General features: G+C 34.7%; 1 protein-coding gene across 1 annotated transcript; it reads left to right on the forward strand.

Annotated features, from left to right (window-relative positions):
• The first annotated feature begins 3164 nt into the window (after window positions 1–3164).
• Window positions 3165–3665, forward strand: LOC141494200 (hydroxyacyl-thioester dehydratase type 2, mitochondrial-like). Its single transcript, XM_074195304.1, is given in 1 exon segment — window positions 3165–3665. A coding segment is annotated over 1 exon segment (501 nt).
• Window positions 3666–20064: the final 16399 nt, after the last annotated feature.

The following is a 20064-nucleotide window of genomic DNA, read 5'->3' on the forward strand; positions in this document are numbered from 1 at the left end:
ATTACTGAACAGTTATTTTTTTTCTCTGGGGTTAAGCTCAGATATGCAGAGTGGGTCACCCTGGGCTGTATCCTAAGATCCATTGCTCTTCAGGTCACAATTATTCCATTAGTTCCTACATTTTCTAATGGATCCAAAATAGTCGCAATATTTGAATGTCCATTCTGATTGCTCACAGAACTTGTTTGGAAATGTTGTTGTTCGGTTGTTTCAATCATGTCTGACTATTCATGATCCCACTTTGGGGTTTTCTTGGCAAGTTTGTTAGAATGGTTTGCCATTTCTTTTTCTAGCTCATTTTGCAGATGAACAACTGAAGCGAATGGAGTTAAGTGACTTGGCTAGAGTCACACAGCTAGTAAATCTCTGACTCTGGAGTTGAACTCATTTTTGATTCCAAACTCTGTGCTTTATCCACTGGGTCACCTAACTGCCCCTATATTTCTGAAAGGAATTGTTAAATTAACCAAATATAACCAAAAAATTAAGACAAATTCCACTATATCTCTAGGAGTTTGAAGTCTTTTTTTCTTGGAGGTGATCTGTAGAGTCTTTCAATTTTTCGATATGTGTGTTCACAAGTTCTGGCTATTCCATCACTTATTTCTTCCTTCCTTCCTTCCTTCCTTCCTTCCTTTCTTTCTTTCTTTCTTTCTTTCTTTCTTTCTTTCTTTCTTTCTTTCTTTATTCATTTCTTTCTTTCTTTATTTGCTTACTTGCTTGCTTGTTTGTTTGTTCATTCGTTCATTCATTCATTCATTAATTCATTTATTTGTTTGTTTGTTTGTTTGTTTGTTTGTTTGTCCTGTTGTGGCCTGGGAGACTTGTGATCCTTAGATTGTCTCTATGCATGCTGACTTTGAGATCAGTATTTTTAATTGCAAAGTAAGCACATTTTCTTTTAATGTCCTTCACTTTTGCATTCTCATTCTCTTTTTATCTTTTTTTTTTTTTTTTTGGGTGAGGCTTGCCATTGCAGATTCTAGTTGTTCTATTCTATCCATTATTTTTGTTGTCCAGGTTGTACATTTTGCTGTCATAGTTCTCTTTCCTCTTCTGACCCACTCAGGAACAGTGTGCTGTGGTTTCATGTTCTGCTTAAGTTCGATAGGCTCCTCTTTCTTATCAAATATTGTAACATTTTCTTTTTTTCTTGTTACAGTTATTCATAGATGCCTGAATTAATTCATTAGATCTGAAGGGCATATTGTTTTTCCTGTTAATTTATCTATTTATGTTCAAGATATTTGTTTTCTTTTTCTTACAATTTTTGATAATTTCACTTTCCCCTTCTTTATTTTTCCTTTCCCTCACTTTATGACTCTCTCCCAGTTTTGTAATTTCCTTGGAGGCTAGATATCAAAGTGTCTCAGCATCCTTCCATGCTGAGCAATTTGTCATTTACTAACCTATATATCTGCCCCAACTGACATTTGAGTAACCAGAACGGGTCTCAGGACTAGTGGAGTATTCTATAGTCTCTCTACCACGGTCCCCATATATACACATATGGTAACCTGTGCTACTGTTCTATCCCCCTCTCTTTATTTCTTAATTCCTTGACCCATCACTTGGCATATAGAGTTTTGTAGCATTATTGTTACAAGGTTTTTATTTTGTTTCTGGCTTTTGTTTCTGAGGGGTTTTGACTTCCTGTCTATCTCCCATTGTACCCAGGAATATCTCTAATTGTATCCATCTACATCTTGCCATTGAACCCAGATGACTCTGGAAGAGAGAGTGTGACTTTCCACAGCCCTCCCTCACTTTAATTCAGATAAAGATTTGGCATTATCTTCCTAATGTCATGATCCTCTTTGAGAATGAAGGACAAACAATTCAGTAGACCAATTTCCATAACCTGGAGCTGTGTTCTTCAAGGCACTGGAAAGAAAGGGGACCAGGATGTTGGACTGGATATTATTGTAAAATAATGTCATGTCCTCGGATCTGTAAATGTAGAACCACTGCTCCTAGTATGGGAAGTGAGGGAGGGGTCCTGAGTGATCTCAGGGTCTACAAGCATCAATTCAGGAGTTTGGTTTTTTTTTTTTTTTGTATGGTTATTTGTTTCACTTTGTTTTAGATTTCAAGTCTTAGACCATGGAAATAGCTAAAGTTGTTTTAACTTTGGCACATAATTTCTGTTTTGTTCAAGTTTGAGAAGTTAAGGGGATCAGAAAAAAGTCTTGTTCTCCAACTTGTCATTCACATGACCTGAAAGTTAGAATGTACATACTTTCTGGCCCAAGGAGACTTTTAAATATGAAGTGTACGCATACTATTTGGTCTTCCAGGTTCCAGGGAATAGAATATACTTATCCAAAAATGACAGAAAAATTTCCAAACCTTAAAGAAGGTAATAGTTGTATACTTTGTTCATAAAAATGCAATTTCAATACCATATTATTCTAAGTATTAATCAATCCAAACAATATTATGATGATAATTGAAAAATATTCATGTACCATGGCAGCATGTTCTATTTAGTGCAGGCACATCCAACTCAAGAAACCACTGAAGAGATCACTAATGAGAGACACTAAACTGTACATGTGAATTCTTGATGGAGCTATTAACTTAGAAAACTACACATACTTAAATATTTCTATTTGTATATGTATAGTTATTGTTGATGTGTCAGTACTTTAAAATCAGATAAGAACCACATATTCATCTGGGTCAAGTTAACCTTGTATATACTGTGGGCAATATGTGACAACTTTTGATAGAGTGGATAGATGACAAGTCTTCAAATTAGGAAGATCTAAGTCCCCTATACCGGTTGTGGAGCCACAGATTAAACACTTAACCTTTTTTCCCCTGGGCAGCTCTCCAAGATTAAAAGTTATAAATAAGTTGCTAGTGATCCTTGGTGTAGGAAGTTTCCACATGGGCAGTTTTTTCATACTGATGAAATCATAGGACCAAAAGGGAAAACTTATTTGAGTAATGTCCTACAAATAACAATTATATTTTAAAATGCTCAACAAAAGATATTTTAAAATATTCAACAAAATGATAAAAATGTGACATAAGTCTTCATTAAGCCTGATTCTTCATCTCAAAGTGAATTTCTAAGATCATTGGAGCTTCTGCTACCTAGTTACTTCAAGAGCTAGACCAAGAGCTCGATAGTGGAATACCTAATAGGAGTAGTATACATGGCACCAAAAGAAAGGGAGGTCATTTCCAGTTCCCGAATTTTACTGAGCACAGTAGGAAGTAGAGGTGTTTCAGGCTCGTCAAGGCTGAACAAAAAGAGGATGGACAGTCCTGATTTGACTATGTAGCATCTTCAATAATAGAGTGTAAATGTTGGATTCCGTGCTGAAGTCACTAAGGCTTTTGCCCAGAAGGATGTTGTTATGTTTTCAGAATTACCAGGGGATGTCAATCCCTTGTACTTAGATGAAGTCTTTGTAAAGCAGACAAAGTTTGAAAGGACCATTGTTCATGGAGTTTTGATCAATGGACTTCAGGGTACCAAAATGAATTCCCCAGCTCCTTTGTATGTTGGAGAACCAGTGTTAGCAATTGCTGAAGTGAAAAGGCTGAAGATGAGTGTCGCTTTTATTGAAGTATCATGTTGTGTAAGAGAAAGAAGAAAAGCTGTAATGGAAGGCATGGTTGAACTTATGGTCCCAGATGTCCCTAGTTCTTGAACCATATGTTAAAGCTACAGAATCAGAAATGTATGAATGTTCTTCATATGTCAATACATCAAAGGGTAAAGCAGCATCAATCTCTTCAGTTTTTTGAATTGTGTATCAGTTAATCTAAATTCATGATCTTGAAACTCAAGTTTATGTTAATCAGGTATTTTCTAGGTAATCATGCATCAAACAAACATTTATTAAAAATGTGGAGTACATAAAATTGAAGGTGTGGTTTCAACAGATAAGTTTTTCACTGATCCTAGATTTCTAGGTCTATGATGGAAACAGGAAATATGTAAAGGAAGAAATTGGTTGGAACATGGACTTGTCATCTAGAAAGGACAATTCTAGTTGAGAAATCTGCTGTGTGGCAAGAAAGAATGCTTTCACCTTGCCATTTCTGAATGGCCCCTCAGTGGGATCTACATGCTCAGTGAGGAATAAATTGGTTTCTGTTCTGTTTGCTGCTATGGGGTTTTGTGAGCAAGGTTCAAGCCAGTCTTCCGTTGAGGAATGTCAGACTGGTGGAATTTTTAATGTGTTTCTCTTATTGCTAGACTGAATTCACAATCTGTTCTGAGACAAGGAGAGAAGCAGTTAAAAAGATCAGAGATCTTTGCTGAGTGTGCTTGAAATGAGAAATTCTGGCATACAGCTTAATAATCATTGCAGGGAAGAGAGTGCAGAAACCTGCCAGGGTGTGGGAACTTTTCATTATGCCAGAGGTCCAATGTCATCTTCTCATGTACTCTGAGAGATCATGCAACTCCCAATGACTTGAAAGGGTCTTGTTATGATGAAGGGATCAGCATCTTAATAGCAGGGACTTTCAAGTTCTTCACCATGGTCATAGTCTTTTTGCATCATAAAAAGCTTCTCTCCCAGCGGGCTATAGGAACCCACCATCCTTTGCCTATTTATAGAGCTAGAGATGCCCACAGTCACATGTGCTTCTCTATCTTCAGTGATAGCTACAAATGGTCCATAGCATTGGGTGGTGGGAAGGGGGGGAGGGTAGTGAGAGGTAGAAGAAGGGTGGACATCTATTGACATAGACAAGTGAGGAGAGATAGGTTTTGATTAGTACAAATGAACCCCTTGGAAGTGCTGTCATATATTCAAATCTATATTATTGGAAGTTATAGTCATGTAAATGTGATAATTGATTGCAGGTCAATGAAAATATGCAATGTGAATTCAAATAATATCACTATCTCAGGGGATTTGTTATTCACACCAATTGGGATCTAGCTGCACTTATCTTCAGCAAATTCATCTCCTTTCAAATATTCATCTTTGCCCAGAGGTCCTAAATTCTGTTCAATTCCACACTAATTACTTTATACAAAATCAAATAGTTCAGTTATAGATCCATTGTGAAATCTTTTCTCCTCTCTAATGGTTCTTCACAAAGCCAAGGGAGTCTTCAGCCCTTATGATTGGTCATTCTCACACTCCTACATCCATCCCCCTTCCCCCCCAGGCTTGCTTATTGAACCCAAAGCTAGGGGAGTCTATAGCTCCTGTGACTGACTATTTTTACACTCCTACATTCATATCCCCCCTCCCTCCCAAGGCTCGCTTATTGAACTTGAAGGCTAACAGGTCACTGTTTTATTAAGTGGAAGGCTTTATGGGCGAATGGACAATCAATAATATTGATCATTCATAAATCAAATAATTAAGTCCAATGACAACTGCACAAGATGGGTTGAAGATCACAAATAAGGTAACTTCCCAGAGGCACCTCAATTCCATAAATTACTTGCTAGATGGAGGGTTATCCTGACTTCAGTTCTCAATGTGAGTTGTACGAATTGGATGAATTACCTCTACATGGTACACTTTAGATTGTCTATATGTTCATCACCTACTTTTCCCCTTCCAAAATTGTGATAAATCATTACCCTTTGGTACTAGTTTATTCGAAATGTCATAAAGACAGGTTTCCCATTATTTAATTGTTAATTTGACAAATATTTATTGTGTTTACTATGCACAAAGCAACTTTGGTATCTTTTGGGGATAAAAAGACCAAAACTAAATAGCAAGTACTTCACATAAAGGAAGTGATATTTCCCTTGAGGATACTGTGCATAGAAAGAGACAGCACGTTAACAACTGAGGGAATGAGGAAAGGCTTCCCATAGGAGAGTGCTGCACCTGTGTGCTTTGAAGGGGTTGACGGTGCTAACATGAGAAGGTAAGGAAGAGAGCATTCCAACCACTAGGGACAGACAGCCTGTACAAAGATAAAGGGGCAAGAATGAGGGAGTCACCAAAATGTTACTTTGGTTGTACTACAGAGTACAACATGGGGAATAAAATTAAATCTATTTGAAAAGCTAGACTGGAACAAGATTGTGAAAGATTTTTAATGACAGGCAGAGGAGGTTTTATTTTATCTGAGAGAAGTCACTGAAGACTTTTAGTAATGCATGCCAATTGTCACCAAAATTGGGACCAGTAGCCTTCTTTAACTTTGGCATTTGACCCCTAATTGAGTAGAAAGAGAACTGTGCTACTGCAGAATTGAGTCCCAAGATAGTCAGTGTGGATCACTCAGTTCACACCACTCTTTGCTGCTCCAGGAAGCCTCATAGAGATCATTATTTTCAATCTTCTCATTCTATAGAGGAAGAAACCTGCAAAGAGATAAAATTGATTGCCTTAGGTCATAGAACTAGGTATGTCAGAAGTGAGCTTAGAACTCAAATAGTGTGACCCTCTAATAAAACCTCCCCCAGATACTCCATCACTGCCCCCCACAACTGCACTTTACTGTTTGTCACAACACAAGAAGAAATCTTTGAAATCTAGTCTAATTCCTTCATTTTACTGTTGGGAAAACTATATTATATTTGTATATATTATGTTTATGAAACTTCTAGATAACCTCCTTGCTTCTAACCTATGCTTTTGGGTTTAGGGCCTGGGGAAGAGAAAGAGGGAAAAATGAGTGGGGGTATGGAGGAATTTAAGCATCTCTGTGGTCATGGGAGAGGAGGGGTAGCCTAGGGGTAAGGTAGATTAAAGACTTCATTTTTTTCAAAGAATTGACAATCTGAATAATTTACGATAGAAATAGAAAATAAGTTAAAGATCTGAATTAAGCCAATATAACTCATATCTGGAATTGGCAATGAAAATACTCCAATATATTAGGGGCAAAAACAAGTATTTTGTCTATTTATTTTTACTTATTTTTTTCAATTATATGTAAAGGTGATTTTCAAATTTGATTTTTAAAGTTTTCTCCCTCTAATCTCCCCGCTCCAGGATAGCAAATAATCTGATATAAATTGTGCATGTGTAATCATGTTAAACATATTTCCATATTAGACATTTTGTGAAAGGAGAATTAGAACAAAATAAAGGGGGAAACTATGAAAAGAAAAAATAAAAAACTTTAAAAAAGTAAAAATAATATGCTCTGATCTACATTCAGATTCCATAGTTCTTTCTATGGATGTGAATGGTATTTCCATTACAGGTCATTTAAAGTTGTCTTGATTGCTATATCACTGCACAGTGTTGTTGTTAAGGTGCACTATGTCTTCCTGGTTCTGCTCACTTCATTCAGCATTATGTAAATCTTTCCAGGTTTTTCCTGAAATATGCCTTCTCATCATTTCTTATAGAGCAATAATATTCCATTATATTTATATATCATAACTTGATCAGTCATTCCCCAATCAATGGACATGCCCTCAATTTCCAATACTTTGCCACTTCAAAAACAGCTTCTATGATTATTCTGGTTTAAGTGGGTCTTTTTCATTTTTGCGTGTGATCTTTTTGGGATACAAGTGCCTAGGGATGGTATTGATGAATCAAGGGGTAGGCATAGTTTTATTGCCCTTTGGGCATAGTTACAAATTGTTCCCTAGAATGGTTAGATCAGTTCACAGCTCCATCAGCAATTCATCAGTGCCTGAGTTTGCCCATATCCCCTCCAACATTATCATTTCCCTCAGAGTTGTTTTAATTTAAATTTCTCCAATTAATAGTAACTTAGAGCATTTTTTCATGTATTTAGAGATAATTTTAATTTCTTCATATGAAAGCTGCCTTTTCATCTCTTTTGACCATTTATCAATTAGGGAATAACTTGTATTCTTATAAACTTGACTCAGTTCTCTAAATATTTTAGAAATGAGTCCTTTATCAGAAACACTTATGAAATTGTTTCCCAGTTTTCTGCTTTTTTTCTCATCTTGGCTGAACTGATTTTGTTTAAGACTTTTTCAATTTAATTTAATCAAAATTATCAATTTTGTATTTCAAATGCAAAAACATTATTTTCATTTATTTTTCCAATTGTATGTAAAGATAACTTCCAACATTGTTTTTTTTTAAGTTTTCTCCCTCCAACCTCCAATCTTAGGAAAGCAAATAATTTGATGTAAGTTACATATTATGGATGGTTTTTAAAGCAAGGCAGAAGAGCATTTATTTTATCTGTGAGGTAATAGGGAATCATTGAAGACTTTTGAGCAATGCATGCTAATTGCCCAACAAATTGGGACTAGTAACTTTCTTCAACTTTGGCACTGGACCAATAAGTGAATAGAATTATTTGTGCTATTGAAAATCATGACTATCACCAACTAAGATATGGAGAAATTGTGGTAGAAGTAATGATTGTACCTATTAAATCATTGATCTTTGGAGTATCAAAATGATTAAATACCATTCTACCCTATTTGGATGCTGACAACTAAAACCCACTGAGATCTGATACCCTGGTCTCCAAACCCCGATAAATTTCATCATAATTTTTCATTTCTCATGGCTGACTCCATCACTAAGGCATAAAATAACATTTATTGCTAAAATTCAGTGTCCTTGTTTCAGATTTAGTAGCCATCTCCTGATTTACTATCAAGATTTTTAAATATAATTAAAAAAGAATCTTTTGACCCAATATTTGTTATTATGGAATCTCAATAAATACTCAATCTTTGAATAGGTCAAACAGCTTCAGAGAAATCTTAAGGAAGTAATTATAGGATAGCATCTTCCTCTATATCTTAGATCTTCATTTGCAAAAATCATTACTATAAATGAGGCAGAACTTATTACAAAGTGAATGGGATCACAAAAAACCCTTGACAAAGATACTGACTGCCACTCATAATTACAAAAGGATGAGATGCCCTTGTTAACCTGCAGAATATTTCTAAAGCAGATTCATTAACAGTCAAGATTTCACTATTTGACTTGTCATTGATACACTTTTGAAGCATCAATATAAAAATTTAAAAAATCAGTTAAAGAGAACAATGAAGAATAGATATATTTTTAAAAATAATAAAGCATGCTCCATGAATTGCTCAAATTTCTAGGCCAGTTCTATTTTTAGCAAATGATATTTGTTGGTTAATTACTATACCTAGAAAAAAATTGTCCTAATTTCCAGTGACTTTCAGCAATGTTCTTGGCAGCCCAAGAGAGGATACAATTGATTTATAATTAGCTAACAAGTGAAAAATAAAGGAAATGAAATTATAACAGTTTTGTGCTTATGGGGTACCTAAGAAAGAGAATAAAAGGAGGATAATGCATAGAAGGATATGTAATGAATCAAGTGCAGAGGTAGAAAGGAAACTCTGTTGGGAAAAGCTTTTGATTCAGTGACTTTAATGAACCAATCTATGCTTTCTCTGCTCTATTGCTGGACTAAGTTCCCACCTACAGTATGAAAAGTAATTCATTTTTTTCTTTAAAAAGATTAGTCAATAGTTTATATTTTTCATTCATTTTAAAAACGTCACCTGCTCTTATTTTTATCAGTCTTAAATTTTATTTCTTATTTTATTCTTGACAAAATTCCATTTTTTGACTGTTTTGGGATAAATCTGTTGATTTTCTAGAGGAGTGTGTGTGTGTGTGTGTGTGTTTAGGTCCATACTCAATTCATTATTGGTCTTTTCTTTCCCCCTCTATTGCTAAGATAAAAGTTTAGAGATACAAATTTTTCAGTAGATTATTTTACCTTAAAGATAAAGTTAACTATGGTAAAAAGAATGCCAAGTAAATTAATTTCCATCCTTGCAAAAACTGCCAAAAACCTTTCAGAGACCACCTTTCAAGATAAAAGACATCATCTTGAGATTTTTTTTTTAAACAAAGCCTCTTTAGAAGACATTAAATTGGAGATTGTTGCTGTCATATTATTTGCAGAGGGGAGGAAGGTAACAGTGGTTTGAACTATTGTGGTGCCTAATATAAAGAATCAACTCCAAAACTTTGCATCTGTTGCTAATACACTCTGACTTGATCCAGTTCATTGTAGCTCCTAAGGATGGTTAAAATAACAGCATTCTATGGCACATCCAATAGAGTAGGGTACCTGGAGTAAGAAAGACCTGAATTCAATATTTATTTTGTACTTAAAGATTATATTTATTTTGAGTTTTTCATTTTTCCCCCTAATCTTACTTTCCCCCCCCAACAGAAGGCAATTTGTTAGTCTTTACATTGTTTCCATGGTATACACTGATCCAAATTGAGTGTGATGAGAGAGAAATCATATCCTTAAGGAAGAAACATAACGTATAAAAGATAACAAGATCAGAAAATAAGATAGCAGTTTTTTCCCCTAAATTAAAGTTAATAGTCCTTGGTCTTCATTCAAACTCCACAGTTGTTTCTCTGTATACAGATGGTATTCTCCATTGCAGAGGCCCAAATTGTCCCTGATTGAGAAAAAAATCCATTTGTGTTAAAAAAGAAAAAAAAAGAATTTTTTCTTGAGAAATTCTCCACAGAAATCCACTGAAAGAGATGTACTATTAAGACATGTGTTCTTGTGGAAATAACATCAAAGGAACAAGTTCTGGTATTAATCTGGGGTCAAGATTACTTATCACAAAGTTTGGGAGTTGCAGAAAGGCAGTCTGGTTTAACTCAATTTTGTAAATGGAAAAAATGATCTTTTAGATGGCTACTAAGATTCCTTTCAATCCTGAGGTTCTGAGATGTCTTCTCACAGAAGTATAGTCCTTGTGCTGAGATCTTAGGAGGTATTCAAAGAAAATTTCCCAATATTGTATGCATATTTGGACTTGTTTGTTCCAGAGAGCATTGAGGGTAGTATAAAGGAAGGAGAAATTATTTTTTTCCAGATGAAAGACAAGTTGATTTTTTGTTCCTTACCAAGCTATTGATTTTTTGTTCCTTACCAAGCTATATGGAATAAAGAATCCTATTTTGTAAGTTAAGATACAGGTTTTCTACAGAAATAGAGCTTCCTTTTAGAAAACTTACTTCAAAATTACAAGGAAATAAAAAAATAAAATAGAAATGTGGCAGATAACTAGTAAAATGAGCACAGGATGGGGAGTTACAAGACCTTGGTTTTTAATCAATCAATCAAGCACCTCTTATGTGCTTGTACTAAGCTCTAGGGGAGTAAAAAGACGCAAAAGACAATCTCTGCCCTCAAGGATGCTGCAGTCTAAAGGAGGAGGCAGCAGACAAATATACCTAACAGTTCTGGTTTCCAGTCCTAGCTCTGCTACTAAATAAACTTTACTCCCCTGGATTTCAGTTTCCCCTTCTACAAAATGAAGAGAGTGGACCAACTGACAATAAGATCTCTCTTATATATCTTTCTAAAATCCCATGATTCCTCTTCTGTCTGATAAAAATAAAGGAATTTCTACTACTTGGACTACAACCTGTAGTCAGGGGAAAGGAAATTAAACTCTTAGCCACTCTCATCTCAGAACCCTTTCCTTGAAAGAAAAGGTAACAATCTCAGATACAAATATTTCTTCTTGTCTTTTGCTTTGCTTTTTGTGGAAAGTCAAACTGGTTCCTGACCTCCCTTCCCTCCCACCACCTATACATCAGTGGTTTTTTTTTACCTGATTGATCTTTTTTTTTTTGACTAGGTAAAATAAGTCATTATTTGCTTCATTTCTTTCTTACCTAGATTTAATCATCTGGGTCAATGGGGATTGGCCAGTCCAACGGAGACCTGTTAAAAGATTTGAGCTTAAAAAGGCTAAAGGTCTCCCATTGTATTGGTATTTCTAATCATGCTAATCTCTGTCTTGTCACTGGTCCCAGATGACTCTAGAGGAGAAATGAGTCTGGAAACTTTGCACAGCACCTCTCACTCAATTCTATATCACTTGCCTGTCGCCCAAATCCAGTCATTTGCCTGTCATGACATCACCTCCCTGATATCATGGTCTTCTTCAAGAATGAAGGACAAAGGGGTAATTAGATGGTGTAGTAGACAGAGCACTGGCTCTGGACTTAGGAGGACCTGAGTTCAAATTTAACCTCAGACACTTGATACTTCCTAGCTCTGTGACTCTAGGCAAGTCATTTACCCCCAATTATCTTGCCAAAAAATAGGACAACCATCAACAACTTGATAAAGCAATTTATCTGGGCTAACTGTAGCTGGAAGTAGTTAATCTGAGGTCAGGTTGTAGAGAAATTTTATGCTTCAGATAAGGGAAGCCCCCCCCTTTCAAGTTTAAGACTTCAGATTTCATGTTTTACTTCAGATTCTACCCCCAGTCCCCTCTTAAACTCTTGACTTTTTAAAATTGTTTTTTTTTTTTAATTTATGGCAATGGAGTTAAATGACTTGCCCAAGTTTACACAGCTAGGCAATTATTAAGTGTCTGAATCAGGATTTGAATTCAGGTCCTTCTGACTCCAGGGCCAGTGCTCTATACACTGTGCTACCTAGCTGTCCCTTGATTTTTCTTTTAAAACTCAATTAATAGGAGCTGATTATTTTTCCTGAGTAATAATTGTTTAAATTTCTCAAACTGACAATTTAGATATAGTTACTATGGTTCATTGGCAATTCTATTGTTCATAGTCATTCATCAGTAAATAGAAATGATTTTTGAACCTACTTTTTTTCTTGATCTCCCATTCCTTAGAACTGTTCCCTGCTCAAAAACAAATGTATGCTTTCTCTAATAAATAATGCATTGGAACAGAAAACCTCCTATAAGCAATTCTTTAGCTTTATAGCGTGTATAGTTAAAAAAATGGAAAAAAGCATAATTTAAAGGAATAAATTAAAGCAAGTCTTTGATTAAAGGAACATTAAAAGAATATAATTAAACATCAGAATGGTTTAGAAAAGCAGTTATGTTGGTAAATACAGTATAAAGGTTAAAACACAAAAACAAAATTAACAACATTTATTAAATATTTATGCTAACTGTCCCTCATATTCTCCCTTCTTCTCTCTCCCTGCCTGGTTTCCTTCAAATTTCAGCTAAAGGTCTGCCCTCTGCAAGAAAAATTTTCCAGTCCTTCATTTTAGTACCTTTCTCCTGAGGTTATCACCAGTTTCTCTTGTAATGTATTTATTTGGACAAAGTTGTTTGCATTTTGTCTCTCACATTACACTGATCCCCTTTAAAGAAGGGACAGATTTTTGCTTTTCTTTTTATTCCAAGATTGTTGTTGTTTGTCTTTCATTCTTGAAGAAGAACCATGACACCAGGGAGGTGATACCATGACATGCAAATGAATTGGATTTAAGTGAGGGAGAGATGTGCAAAATCACCAGCCTCATTCTCTCCTCAGGAGACATCTCAATTCAGATTTGTATAGTATCTAACACATAGTAGGTACTCAATAAATGCTAGATAATTTGATTTGCTGACATATACTGCCTGAGGTCAGTGTCACAGTTCCTTTTTCTAGTAATGAATTGATATTTATTTAGCACCTAAGGATTTATAAAATATTTTATATAAACATATATATTTATATATATAAAGTTACATATATAAATATAAAATCTCCTTTGATCCTCACAATATCATTATAAGTATTTATTTCTTCTGAGGGGAGGGGCTCTACATATGTTTTCATCAGTATGTGTGCAAAAATTCCCTTCATTGATGCAGTTTGGCAATTTATCTGAAACTAATAGTGTCTAAGGACATTGAGAGGTTAAGTGTCTTGCTCCTAGTTACACAGCTAGTATGAATTAGATAGAGTCAGGTACCCAATCCAAGTCTATCTGACTTCAAGGCTGATTCCTCACCCAGAATGCTTTACAAATGTTGCTATCCCCATTTTGTAGATGAGAAAACTGAGATTCAGGGAGGTTAAGGTGACTTGTCCAGGGTCACACAGTTCTCATTGTGAGATTCAAATTCAGATTATAGGCTCTTTTTGTTTTACCAGGCTATATTTCATTTGAATAAAAGTTATTTAAAAAAAATCAATTTACTTAAGTTTTATAATAATCCTTTGTATTGTTACACCAAAATACTTGTATGCTATGTTGGAGCCAGATTGCATGATCAAAGTATTGGCATCCAGTTGTTAATTGTCTTTATCAAGAGGACAGAGATTCAACAAGTGGGATAGGTTATTAGGATGTAGATTGGTTTTTCACATAAAGGAGTTGAGAGTCAAGCAGAAGATGAAATTCCATAAAATCCAGAATTGTATATAACCAGCACAGTCTTCCAAAAATAGAAACATCTAGAGGATTCATCACCTTAAAGAGAATTCCTTTTCAACTTGTACTCCTCTGTCACATTATTGGTGAGCATATATCTCTTTATTTTATGCCTTACTTGATGGTTATGATTAGGGATCTTTGCACAGGGTTATTTTTGTTATTATATCTTTCAAGAAATCTTAATTCTGATGTAAGGATGTAGAAAACAGGCCTTACGGAAGAGTTAGCTCTATTAAATCATATGCATTTTCATGATCTACAAACAATAGGTATAATGGAATCTTATATTTTCTACATTTCCCAATCAATTATAATTGATTGTTAAATTCTACTTATTGAGGTTGATCTTGTTTCATAAAAATTTTGTTTAAGTATGCAATTCAGCATATAGGTTGTCAGTTGCTAATGTGTTCTTGGTCATCTTTTTTGTATTAATAAGGCTTGAGATGTTTTTGTTTTCCTTTGGTATTTTCCCTTTTTTCAAATATCTTGCATATCAATTCTTCAATACTCTAACAAGTTTATCTTTTTCAGCACAAATTTCCTCTATACCCTTGATTAAATCAGGTTTTTTTCTCACTTTTGTTGTATTCAATGTCATTTCTAATATTCTTTTTTTTTAAATTTACGGCAATGGGGTTAAGTGACTTGTCCAAGGTCACGTAACTAGGCAATTATTAAACATCTGAGGTCAGGTTTGAACTCAGATTCTCCTGACTCCAGGTTCAGTGCTCTATCCACTGCACCACCTAGCTGCCTCTTCAATGTCATTTCTATGTCTCCTATAAGCATATGTAGGTCTCACTCTTCTTAGTGCTGAAAAGTTTGTTATAGTGCTATCTCTATTTTCTTCTGTCAGTTTTTCCTTTAATTTTTGATCCTTAAACACCTTGGAATAATTTTATTTAATTGAATTTCTGTCTCTGTTTTTCTTATCTAGGAATTTCCAGGTGAGAAACTTTCTATTCCAAAGTAGATCAGTATCTTGTCTTGAATCTCAGAGTTGCCTAAAGTAGAAGTGATAAACTCAAATAGAAATGGGCACCACTAAACTATCTGTAAGGGTCCCTGGGAGCACATATTGAAAAAGAAAACTATATATTTAATTTTTCTAGGTTTTAATGTATTTTTATTTATTTTGTGAATATTTTTAAAATTATTGTTAAATTATAAAATTACATTTAATAAAGTTGCTCTTAGGAGTGCTACAGGATATAAGCTACATGTTTGACAGCTCTGGCTAAGAGCATTGAGAACTCAAATGACTTGCTCAGGTTTACACATCAGAATGTATCAAAGCTATAACTTGAACCTGTGTCTTCCTGATTATCCACACTCTAGGCAGTTCTCTACTACTTTGGCACATGTTTCCTTAGATGACTCTCTAAAAAATTTTAAAGCTTGCATTATTCTGCATTACTTCTCTCTGCATTAAGGAAAAAAAAATGTTACTCAAGGTAGCCCATTATTCTTTGTTGTAATTATAAGGGTAAAGGTTCCATCAATTAAGAATTGAATATAATCATTGTAAGCAGATACCTTAATTGTATCAAACATAGTAATCAATTATACAGGGTGTTTTTAGCATTTAAATAGTTTATTTTAATTTTCTAATTACATGTAAAATAATTTTAACCTTTTTTTAAAAAAAATTTGAATTCTAAATTCTCTCCCTTCTTCCCTCATCTCATTCCTCATTGAGAAGGCAAGAAATTTAGTATAGGTTATTATACAAGTGCAGTCATGTAAAAAGTATTTTCATTAATCAAGTTGTAAAAGAAAACAGACCAACAAAACTACGAAAAGTAAAAAAATAGTATGCTTTAATCTATATTCAGACTCCATCAGTTCTTTCTCTGTAGATAGATATCATATTTCATTCTTTCCAGGTTTTTCTGAAAGTATCCTCTTCATTATTTCTTATAGCATGGTAGTTTTTCCATTGAAATCATATACTACAACTTGTCTCAATTTCCCAATTGAGTGGTATCCTCTCAATTTCTAATTCTTTGCTACAACAAAAAAGAACTGCTATAAACATTTTTGTATATATTAATCCTTTTCTGTTTTTGTTTTTTATCTCTTTAGAACACAGATCTAATGGTGGTATTGCTGTGTCAAAGGATAAGCATGGGTTTATAGCCCTTTGAGCTTAGTTCAGAATTGCTTTCCAGAATAGTTGGAGTAGTTCACAACTCCACCAGCAATACATTCATGTCCCAGTTTTCCTACATCTCTCCAACATTTGTCATTTTCTTTTTGTGTTATGTTAGCTAATCTGATTGTTGTGAGATGGTACCTCAGAGTTGTTTTAATTTGCATTTCTCTAATCAATAGTGATTTAGAGCAATTTTCGCATGACCAAAAACAACTTTTGAATTCATCATCTAGAAACTATTTGACCATTTATCAATTTGGGAATGACATAGCATTATGAATCTGATTCCATGCTCTGTATGTTTGAGAAATGAAGTATTTATCAGAGAAACTTATTGTAAATACCCCTCCTCTTCTAATCTTGGCTGCATGGGTTTTGTTTGCACAAAAACCTTTCAAATTAATGAAATAGAAACTATCCATTTAATATCCCATAATGGTCTCTACTTTATCCATAGATCTCATAGGTAAATTATTCTATGTTCTCCTAATTTGCTTATGGCATCACTCTTTATGTTTAAATCTTATCTTCATATGTGGTATGTAAATTTTTTTTTTAGGTTTTTGCTAGGCAATGGGGTTAAATGGCTTGCCCAAGGCCACACAGCTAGGTAATTATTAAGTGTCTGAGACCGGATTTGAACCCAGGTACTCCTGACTCCAGGGCTGGTGCTTTATCCACTGCGCCACCCTAGCTGCCCCTAAAATGTTGTTTTAAACTTAGTTTCTGCCAAACTTTCCATTTTCCCAAGCAGTTTTTGTCAAATAGTGAGTTTTTGTCCCCAAATCTGTATTTTTGCATATATATCAAAAGACAAATTAATAGGGTCATTACATACTGTAGGTTGTGCCTAATTTATTCCTCTCATCCACCATTCTATTTCTGAGCCAGTACCAGAGTATTCTGATGATAACACCTTGTAAAACAATTTAAGGTATATAGTGTAGTAAAAAAAATTCTCTTTATATTCTTGACCTTTTATTCTTCCAGATGAATTTTGTTATTTGTTTTTTCTAGTTCTATAATGAATGTAGGACTTTTGATTATTGGATGAAAGATAACTTTGTATTAAAAACATCTTGTGATTGGTGGGGAGATGAAATCATACCTCTTGCTTTAGAAATAAAAATAGAAGTCAGTTTAGCCTGTCAATCAGTGAGCAAGTTCAGTGATGAAGAAGTAAAGGTTAATTCCCCTGAGAGAGAGAATTACTCTTCGGAAAGAAGAAGGGTTTTCTCTTTCTCTCTTTTTTTCCTTCCCTATTCTCTCTGTTGACCATTTCATTGGAATTTAGGGAGTAACAGGAAACAAGGTAGGTCTTCAGTTAGGAGATGAAAAACCACTATATTTCCATTTTCTATATTAGAGTAAGCAAAACCTTAGGGCTAATGGCTTGATAGAGTTGAAAGTAAAGTTTGGCTGCCTAATCTACCACTTGGCCATGTTGGCACATGGCCATTGCTATAAATATATACAGAAAGGAATAAAGAGAATTAAAACTTGTGAGAACCTTTTTTTCCAGGCAATAAATAAATAATAATATTCTTGCTATACCATCTTAGAAAATTAAGTTTAATAAGGAGTTGATTAAGTTTGACTATCAATGGCAAGCACATCTGCAGAGGCTCAAAATAAATATATAGCTTATTATTGGTATGCCTAAAATCCTGAGAGGATGAATTGTAAAATATACTCAGGTGCCAAAACTCACTAAGGTGTAGAGAATATGGGGGAATTGCCTCAGGGAGGATGCTATGAATAAGTTTATATTATAATATTATTTATAGTTACAAATGAATTTATATTCCAAATAAGTCTAGCCTTTGGCTGCCATCTCTTTCTACTTTGCAAGTAAATAAAATGTTCACTGATTAAAGCACATTCTGGGTTCTTTTGATTTTGTTGTAGCAATAGATTTACCTTGGTTAAACTTCTATATGATGGTATTATAATCATATTATAAAACATATAATTATAATCTGTAATGGTATCTATTCGAATCTCTTGTTCTGAAATAGTTCAGGATTAGGTTTTTTCTTTTACTTTATCTTTTTTTCAAAGTTATCTTTTCTTCTTGATTCTTACTAATTTTTATCTGTTCTCCTTTGAGCCAGTGATCTGACTGTATATAGACAATTAAGGTTAACTTTTATCAACAATAGGTCTTGACTGTTTAAAATATAATTCATTTCCCTTTGTTTTGTTGTTATTTGGTGTTCACCATGTCTTGTTTTGAAGAAAAAATAGAGCTCAAATGTTTGCTGTAAATTACATAACAGTCAATTTTGGGGTGCAGAGGCATTATAGCATAGATGAGCTTTCTATTCAATGATCTTGGAGAAAAATCATTATGTCTATTACTATTGTTCTCTCCAAGCCCATTTCTCAGGACCACAGTCTTTAGGAAAATAAAAAGTGACTTGTCACCCCACCCAGCTTAGTGCATTCTGTGGCTGACTGAGACTTTCATTATTAAGCTGCTGTTAGACAGAGAGGGACTGTTCCTATATGGTACCCCAAAAGATGCATTCAGTTCTGGTTATGCAGCCAGTGAATGGGCTGCTCCCATTCCGTAGGGAGATGCAAAATGTCTTCTCTAGAAGCAGTGTCTGGCACCTCCTATTCAGGTACTTCCCTCTTAGGTGATCTAGGCATGCATCAAAGTCTTGAAACATTTCCATCTCTAAAAGCATTAGTCTCTTGATATAGGTGAGTTGCATAGCTGGAATCTGAAAAGTGGAACTGCTCTCTTTCCCCTCAGTTGATGCCCCCCCCCCCCCAACCAATGTGGCACTCTTAAGAAGAGCCTTGATGAATTGATTTGACTCAGGTTTTCGATCCTGGTCTGATTTAACAGACTGAGTGCAGCCATTTTCAAGGGTCCAAAATTTTCTCCACTTACTTATTAAGTAAAAAATACAAGTTAATAAGATGGAAGTGAGCCTGACATTGTGGAGTGACCCCTGGAAGAAGAGCTGCCAAGCATCAGTGCTGTGGGTTCCTGCTGGCATGCCTTCCTGACATTGTCCTTCAACCTTGACATGGAGAGAGAGAAAATCTGGAAATAACTTGGCAAGCTTGAAAGGACCAGAGGCAGCAGACACAAATACAATCAGAAGCCAACTGCCCAAATCAAGTTAATTTCAGATCAGTCCTGCTGCTGTCTCTATTCTCAATTATGATGCTCAGAAACTGCAAGGTTAAACTCATAAAAAATACTTTTTATTAAAGGGACAGTTCTCAGTGGATTAGTTTCTAAATGAATGCTTAGAATATTTTTTTCAGAAGAGAAACTGTAGTAGGAAAGATCAGGAAAGATGCAAACAAAAAGGAGGAAGTCGTGTTGGGTGGATAAGAAAATATGATCTCTTCTAGGCTTTTACTCCACTTTCAGTTTCTTGACAAGGCAAGTCTTAACCCATGGTTCCCTTTCTGGACTTCTGGACATTTAGCTGAACTATTCACATTCTTTGATTGCAAAATGAAGGGGTTGGAATGAATGATTTCTAAGGGTCCTTTCAGTTCTAAGATTCTGTGACTAGAGCTAAGCTTTATTTGTTATTGATATTTATTTTATTTTTCCAATTACATGTTATAAACTTTTTTTCAACATTCATTCACAGGCATATTAATGTTACACAATTTTGTTCCACTCTCCCTTCCCATCCCCCTCCCCTTAGTGGCAAACAGTCTAGTAATACTGTACACGTGCATTTGTGTTTAACATAGTTACATATTAGTCATTTTCTGAATGAGAAGTTAGGACTAAGGGAAAAGAAAGA

This window comes from Macrotis lagotis, chromosome 7, assembly GCF_037893015.1.
Source record: "Macrotis lagotis isolate mMagLag1 chromosome 7, bilby.v1.9.chrom.fasta, whole genome shotgun sequence".
Classification (NCBI taxonomy): domain Eukaryota; kingdom Metazoa; phylum Chordata; class Mammalia; order Peramelemorphia; family Peramelidae; genus Macrotis; species Macrotis lagotis.